The sequence below is a fragment of the Echinops telfairi genome, unplaced genomic scaffold (assembly GCF_000313985.2).
Source record: "Echinops telfairi isolate 266 unplaced genomic scaffold, ASM31398v2 ScPeMD7_7421;HRSCAF=8459, whole genome shotgun sequence".
Lineage (NCBI taxonomy): Eukaryota > Metazoa > Chordata > Mammalia > Afrosoricida > Tenrecidae > Echinops > Echinops telfairi.
Window position 1 is genome coordinate 11,387,917 of NW_022111321.1, and position 8,322 is coordinate 11,396,238.

Consider the following 8,322-nt stretch of genomic DNA (forward strand, 5'->3'; position numbering starts at 1 on the left):
GGCCGTCGCGTCTCCTAGGAAACGGCGCTGCTTTCGCAGGACCCGGACCACTATGGATGCGGGCGAGCCGGGGCCCTCGGGCGGCTACGACTTCAGGTTTCTGCCTCAGAAAAGCTTCCCGTCCCTCACCTCCCCGGAGATCGTCAGCCGGCTCCGCCAGTGGTGAGGAGCCCCAGGGCCGGAGACGCCAAGCCCCTGACCTTGGAGGCGGGGGTGGTGGGGGGCGCGGGCCGGCCGGCGCGGCGACCCCCGGAAGCCCGCGCAGCTGACGGCGGGGGGAGGCGGCGACTCGTGCGCCGGGCGCGCTCACCCGCCTCTCCTCCGCCAGGTCCATGCTGGGGAGAATCGCGGCGCAGGCGTTCGGATTCGACCAGACCTTTCAGGCCCATCGCAGGGATGAGTTCTTGATGGTTGGTATGGGGACGAGAGTTCCTTCGGTGCCGGCTGATTTCTGACATGCCCGCCGTTTGCCTAGATGTTTGTGGACACGCCATGCCGCAATAGTTCTTAAAGTTTGGGCCTTATAAAATATTCGGTTGATTTTTTTTTTTTAAGGAACTTGTACATTTCCCACCATATTCCCCCCCCAGCCCCCAGTTAACACTTTCTTTCACTACCTTATTTACTGTTGTAAGTGTTCTAAGTCTGGACCTATAACTTGAAAATGAGTTTCCTTTTTTAATAGGTAGACTCGTTTTTATGGTATCCATATTTTAATTATCCTCAGCAAAATTTTACGTGCATATAATATCAGAGGTATTTTATAATTTCCAAATACTGTTAGGTCACTTTCCTTGGAGTGGGTACAGAAATGAATCTCTTCCAGTCTCCTGGCCAGGTTTTGTCTTCCACATTTCTTGGCATAAATGAATAAGCGCAGCCAGCATTGCATCCTTTTTTGAAACATCTGAATTGGTATTCTATCAATTAACTGAAGGCTTGTTTTCCACCAATGCCTCCATTGCAGTTTAACTTCTTCCCTCAATACCATTGACTTGTAATCATATGCCACCTCCTGAGATGGTTAAATGTAGGCCAATCCTTTTTACATCAGAAGAGAACTGCTAGAAATTCAAGCCAGATACAGACAAAGGTGTGGAACAAGCTAAAGCATTGCTGATGATACTGGAAAGAAATGTACCTGTGTTTTTTAATTGCATAAAGGCATTCAACTCTGTGACTCATAACAAATTGCAGAAAACGTTATGAAGAATGGGAATTCCAGAACACTTTAGTTGTGCCTATAAGGAGCCTTGACATAGACTATGAGGCAGCCATTCAAACACAAGGAGAGGCTGTATAATTTAAAGTCAGGAAATATGGGCAGCAAGGTTGGATCCTTTCATTATATGTGTTTATTGTGTGTGCTTAGCAAATAATCAAAGAAGCCGGACAAAATGAGAAAGAAGCCAGCAACAGGACTGCAAAACGACCCTTTAGCGACCTATGAGCTAGGCAGATGACAGTCTTGCTTGCTGAACATAAACAGAACAGAAACACTGATGAAGATCAAAGACCGCAGCCATCTCTATGGATGATACCTCAACATAATTAAAAAATCCTTAATTTGGCCAATAAATAGCATAATCGTAAAAGATTGAAGTTGTCGAAGATTTCATTTTATGTGGATCCATAGTCAACACCATTGAAGCAGCAATCAAGAAGTCAGACCGTGTGCTGCATTGGGCAAATGTGCTCCCAAAGACCTCTTTAAAGTGTTAATAAGCCGAGATATCACTTTGCAAACTAAGTTGTGCCTGACTCAAGTCATGGTGTTTCTACTTGTTTCCTATGCCTATGAAAGTTGGACAAATAAGGAAGACTAAAGGAAAATTAATGAATTGAATTATGGTATTGACAACAAATGAGCCCTGGTGGTGTAGGGGTTGTGCATTGCACAGGGTCAGTAGTTCGAAACCACCTGCTCTGTGGGAGAAAGACAGGGCTTTGTGCTCCTGTAAACAGTTACCGTCTCAGAAACTCACAACGGGTCACTGTGAATCTGAATCGGTACCACCAACTCGGTGGCAGCCAGTTTGGTTTTGGTTTGGCCTGAGGAAAACACAAATCTACCTTAAAAGAAGTACAGCCAGAATGCTTCTCAGAAGCAATGATGGTGAGACTTCATCTCGTGTTCTTTGAACAGGTTGTCAGGAGGGCCCAGTCCCTGGAGATCATGCTTGTTAAGTAAGTAGAGGATTGGTGAAAAAAGGCCCTCAACAAAATGGGTTGACACCGTGTCTGCAACAATGAACTCAAACGGGAACCATGGTGAGGATGGCACAGGACACACAGTGTTTCTGGTTATTGTACCTACCATTGTACCACCACTCATTTTCTTTCTCTCGAGATAGAAATACTGTTATGACCCGAAATTCTCTCCTTTTCCATTCATGTCGTTGAAGCATGAACTTTCTTTATAGTTGGCATGGTTTACTCACTCACTCACAAACACTTTCTGAGGGCCTACATGTGCTACACATGCTGGCGAGTACGAGGGTTATGAAGATGAACAACACAGATGAGGACATAGCTTTCAAGGATCTTACAGGCCTTTGGGCAAGACTGTTCATTAATTAAATCAAGTCACGTGGTGTTAAGTACAGTGAAGAAAAGGGGAGCTGAGAAGGCAGAACATTGTATATGATTGACAGGTGCAGTAAATGGCATGGGAGGCCATATCTGACCTCCTCTGGCTTCCCTATTGCCAAGACGCAGAGGTCAGAGATGCCTTGATGCTTCATCCTTCTCATGTACGCTGATGCCAACTTTTCCTCCTGTAGCCCGGAACGTCTACGCTAGGTTTGATACTTCATTGCAAGCACTGCACAGAATTCACAGATCATACTCAGTTGTGGGGGTTCATTAGGGAAATTAATAGGTTACCACAAGCCATGATCAATAAACAGGATACAGTTACTGGTCCACAGCTGATATAGTTACTCTCCTCAGCCAGTAATCAAGTGCCCCTCTGGTCCTCAGCCTCTCAGTCATAGGGTCTCTTGGCCTGTCTCCGTAAACCAGAAAGCCCACCTGTCACTCTGACAGTCCCATAGTCTTGGCAATTCTCCTTTTGTTCTGTTCCGTAGTCACTGTGCCAGTTTCTGGTGCCCGTGGTCTCATTCTTCACCACTTCAGACGAGATCTGGAATGTGCTCTTCAGATAATCTTGGACTTTCTCTCTGCCTCTGAGATGTCTCTGATGTGGTTTTTGTCTTTTACCAGTTCATACACCCAAGAAAACAAAAAATGATGACATTAAGTCATACCCTCTAGTATAGTCTACAGATACTTACCATAATCCTATAGCATTTCTACTCTGCCCTATCCAGCCACTATGAATCAGAATCCTCTCGATGGCAGTGAGTTTGGGGTTTGGGTAAGATTGTATAATACTGTTATAACGCTACTATTTAACTCTCAAACACAGATTTTTATGGGTTCTTTAAAAATACTTTCAATTTATACCATTGGTAGTTCTCAATAATAATTTCATCAATATATATATTTCTGGGATGTTTACTCTGCTAGGGTATTAAAACACACAGAGATCAGGTTTGCAAGGCATGCAGTTTACAAAAAAAAACAAAACTCCCATCAAGTAGATTTCAACTCAGTGACCCTGTAGGATAGAATAGAACTGCTCCCTAGGCTTTCCTAAACTGTCTCATCTTTTATGGAAGCTGACTGCCACAGCTTCCACCCTTGCAATGACTAGTAGGTTTTAACTACCGACCTTTTCACTTAGCAGCTGAGAACTTAACTGTTGTGATACGTCCAGTTTGGGAAGCTAGACATGAAAATAATCCTATGTAATATGTAAATATAAATAATCTTGTTATATAATCATGTTATATAAGGGCTTACAAGATGTCTTCTCACTCACTGCCATCAAGTCCATGCAGACTCATAGGGACCCTACAGGACAGGGTAGAACTGCCCCTGTGAGTTTCTGAGACTGTAATTGTTTATGGAAGTAGGAAGCCCTGGCTTTCTCCTGAGGCGTAGCTGGTGGTTTCAAACTGCCGACCTTTTATATCGCAGCCCAATGCATAACCATTACACCACCGCAGCTCTTTACAAGAAGTCTTAGACACTGGGAAAAGAATCACCCAAAAGAGGGGCAACAGTGTCTAGAAAATCAGTGGAAGGTATAGAATTAATTTTGATTGTTCTGAGAGACCAAATTCTTCAACAAATTCAAAGCTTATCCATAAAGCACACCAAATTTCCATCTCAAACTCCCTCTTTGCTATCAAATTGACACAAACTCAGTATCAGTGACCCTGCCCCCGTGGCTTTCTGAGACTGTAACGCTCTTTTTTTTTTTTTTGCAAGCAGACAGCAAAGTTTAGTGTGAAAGGGAAGAAAAGCACCTGGTGCGGCAGGTACAGACTCAAGTGACTTGCCCAGACTAACTGTACGGGCACAGAAAGCTCCATCTTTCTCCTGCGGAGTGGCTGGGAGTTTTGAACTGCTGACCTTGTGTGGATCACAGCCCAACATGTAACCACCATACCACCAGATTTCCATATCACTAGGCAGTTGTTTTCTAAGTAGTTTTCAAGCTCTTCATGTTTATTCACTTAGAAGTTTCTCTTCTGTCAAGTGTATAGTCTAATTCCCATTTTCTTATTTTTAACAAGTGCTTAAACAACCATCCTATTTATTCATGTTACTACCTAAGAAGGAACAAAAACATTATGACTATCAGCATAGCCCAGAGCAGGCTTTACTTTGAAGCTAATGCAACTTCAGGGCCCCTCACTAGCCCAGGATTCTAATTGGCAGAAGCCCCTTTCAGGTCCTTCTGAGAGACCCTACTAATGTGTTTATATGCTTGGGAGTTTTTGTCAAAAATAAAGTATTTTGTATTCTTAGGACCCTGAAAATTAGATAAGCTCATTCCTTCCCTGATTTGGTGTGGGTTCAAGTTCCAGGTCTGCCGCTTACAAAGGTATACATAATCTTGGGCAAGTTCCTAAACTTTCCTCAGCCTCTGTTTACCTCTCGGCAAATGGTTAGAGTGCTTGGGACGTAAGAGTTTAATAGGTATATTTGAATATAAAAATAATGCTGATTTCCTGATGTGATTGAGATGAATATTAAATGAAATAATACAAAATATTTTACCAAGTACTTGACTCATACATAATAAATGTTCAATAAATGTTAACTGTTGTTATTGCCCTGGCTCCTTGGTGGCTGCTAACCAAAAGGTTGGAGATTTGAGTCCATTTATGAGGTACTGACAATCTACTTCTGAAAAATTATCCACTGAAAACCCTATGGCGGGGGAGGGAGGAAAAGAAAACCCTCTGGGCCACAGTTCTGCCCTGACACATTGTGTCACTGTGAGACAGAATCAACTGGCTTATGATTATTAGCATTTGTGTAATTGCAAGAGTGCATTTTTATACCAATAGTGACTCCAGTGAGCCAGATAGAACTAATCTGATAAGATTTATTGCTGAGGAAGCTGAAGATCAGAAGGTTAAGTAAGTTGTGCAAAAACGCCCAACAAATGGCAGAATCAAGTGCAAGCACAGCACTTGACTAAATTCCATGTAGTTACTACAACATGAATGGACAGAGGGTCCTGCATAAGCTAGAATTTCAGATTTCCCTCTCAGTTTAAAAACAAATTATGTTCAAAAGCTCATTTGAAAAGTGATAAATGAATGGAAAGAAAGAAGGAAACACTCAAAATAGTTTTATCAGTACCTGCTCCTGTTTAATAAGACACTTCCAAAGAGAGAAGGAGCCCTGTACAAGTAATTACATGTTGGGCTGCTAACCAGAAGACGGGTGATGCAGACCTGCCGTCTACTCCTCTGGACAAAGACCTGACAGTTTGCTTTTGTCCCAGAAACACTGTGGGCAGTTCTGCTCTATTGTCCTAAGTGGAAATCAACTTGATGGCAACAGGTTTAGTTGATAGAGAAGGAAACAGATAAAGAATTGTATTGCCGAGTAAGAAGTGATGGAATACTCACATAGTTTATGCATTATATATTTTGGTGGCACAAAATAGAATAAAAGTAATCATTTTAATTTAGGCAATCAGGAGGATTTACAAAAGACATACTTGAGCTGAGAGACTAAAAGATAAGCAAGTAGATAAAGTGGGGAGGTGATGTTGGTGGGAGGATGTCTAAGCCCTTTTGTGCTTTACAAAGAACTTTGAGCTTTTATCAAGCTAGCACAGAACTGAGAAGACCTTTTAAGACAGCAGTGTGGAGAGTCAGTGATTAAAGATGAACCTGGAAGCAGAAGACCATATTGTAAACCATTTCCCTTCCAGACAAAATATAGCAACGACCTCTTCAATTAAGACAGATTCAACAGTGTGGCCAGAAAATTTTTAGGAGAAAGACAGTTTTTAAGTACTGATAAGTTCAGAGGAGACATGTATAAAGACTTCCACATTCTGGCTGGGTTGCCTGGAGTGGCTGATATTGCCATTAAATACGTAGAAAAGGCAGAAGAGTCGCGCCTCGCCTACTTTTCCATTATTTGTCCCCCTGGGACGAATTGATTGATCCTTGAACCCCCTTTCTCCCCCCACATCCCCTATTCCTACTTTTATCTCTGCTCTCATTGTTGGCCCTGAGGGGTTTATCCTGGATTCCTTGTGTTTCAGGCCCGTGTGTGTGTGTGTGTGTGTGTGTGTAAAATCTGTTTTATTTATATATATATATACACACACACACATATAATTATATATATATAAAACTTATCAAGGGTTCTGAGGGAGGGTTGGTGGGGGAGGGAGGGGGAAGAAATGGGGAGCTGATACCAAGGGCTCAGGTGGGAAGAGAATGCTTTGAAAATGATGATGGCGGCATATGTGCAAATGTGCCTGACACACTGGATGAATGTAAGGATTGTGATAAGAGATGTAAGAGCCCCCAATAAAAGTATTTTTTTAAAATCACTACAGTTACTTAGATTGTAACTAAAAAATCTAAAAGTGGTCTTTGTAATTGCTTTTTGTCAATATGCAATGTCAATTGGCAAACATAAGATACTGAGGACAACTTGGAAGTCAAGGCCAAACATGAACTTAAAATTAAAATAAAACATTTATAGTGAAAAAAGATGCAGAAGAGTAAGCAAGAGACTTAAGTTGAGTTTTAAGCATAATAAATCTGAGGTGCAACTAAGTGGTTATGTCCAGTAGATTACTGAAGACAGGGTCTAGTTTGGGTATTGGTGTAGCCCTGGGTCCATTAGTGTCACCATAATATGTTTTGATGAGGCTTGAGGACTCCCACTGAAGTAGCAATTACAGTCTGCCACATGATGAGCCCTAATGTAGAGACTTATCCTGAAGGCGGATGCCACACCACATGATCAGAACATGGACATGTGAATTAGCAGAAATACTAGGAAATGCAGACTTTAGCTGAGTACATTACTCTGCCAAATGACATCAGGATTCATTAACTTAGGAAGAAAGAATTGATGTTGCAAAGGAAACCAGCTGTCTGCCCCATAGATCATATGGCCAGATACCTACTTTTGCCCTTTCATGTATGGCATATAATAGACATATTTTTAAAATAGCATACAATTTCTGAATTTTTCTGCTTTCACGTTTTATGAAACTCGTTTATTAAAAAATATGTGCATTTAAAAAATAATTTTATTGGGGGCTCGTACACCCACCCACTGTGTCAAGCACATTTGTACATTTGTTGCCATCATCATTTTCAAAACATTTTCTTTCTACTTGAGCCCTTGGTATTAGCTTCTCATTTTTCCCCTCCTTTCCCCACCTTCACTCCTTTAGAACCCTTGATAATTTATAAATTATTATTTTTTCATGTCTTGCACTGTCCGATGTCTCCCTTCACCCACTTTTCTGTTGTCCATCCCTCTGGGAGGGGTTATATGTAGATCGTTGTAATCAGTTTCCCCTTTCTCCCCCCACCTTCCTCTTACCCTCCTGGTGTGACTACTCGATATTGGTCCTGAGGGGTTTATCTGTCCTGGATTCCCTGTGTTTCCAGCACTTATCTATATCTGTGTATATGCTCTGGTCTAGCCAGATTTGTAAGGTAGAATTGGGGTCATGATAGTGGGCGGCGGGCGGGGAGGGAACATTAAAGAATTAGAGGAGAGTTATATGTTTCATCGGTGCTATACTGTACCCTGACTGACTTGTTTCCTCCCCGTGACCCATCAGTTGCCTACAGATGGGCTTTGGGTCTCCACTCTGCCTTCCTCCTCATTCACATTGATATGATTTTTTTTTGTTCTGGGTCTTTGATGCCTGATATCTGATCCTATCAACACCTCATGATCACACAGGCTGGT

At 42.2% G+C, this 8,322-nt stretch overlaps 1 protein-coding gene across 1 annotated transcript in view; it reads left to right on the forward strand.

Annotated features, from left to right (window-relative positions):
- The first annotated feature begins 29 nt into the window (after window positions 1–29).
- The window catches only part of CFAP300 (cilia and flagella associated protein 300), a 35,615-nt gene continuing 27,322 nt past the window's right edge, over window positions 30–8,322 (forward strand). Inside the window, exons 1-2 of the mRNA XM_004709012.2 lie at window positions 30–162; window positions 329–410. Coding sequence (XP_004709069.1) covers window positions 53–162; window positions 329–410 — 192 coding nt within the window. The 5' untranslated portion in view covers window positions 30–52. The remainder of the gene's footprint in view (window positions 163–328; window positions 411–8,322) is intronic.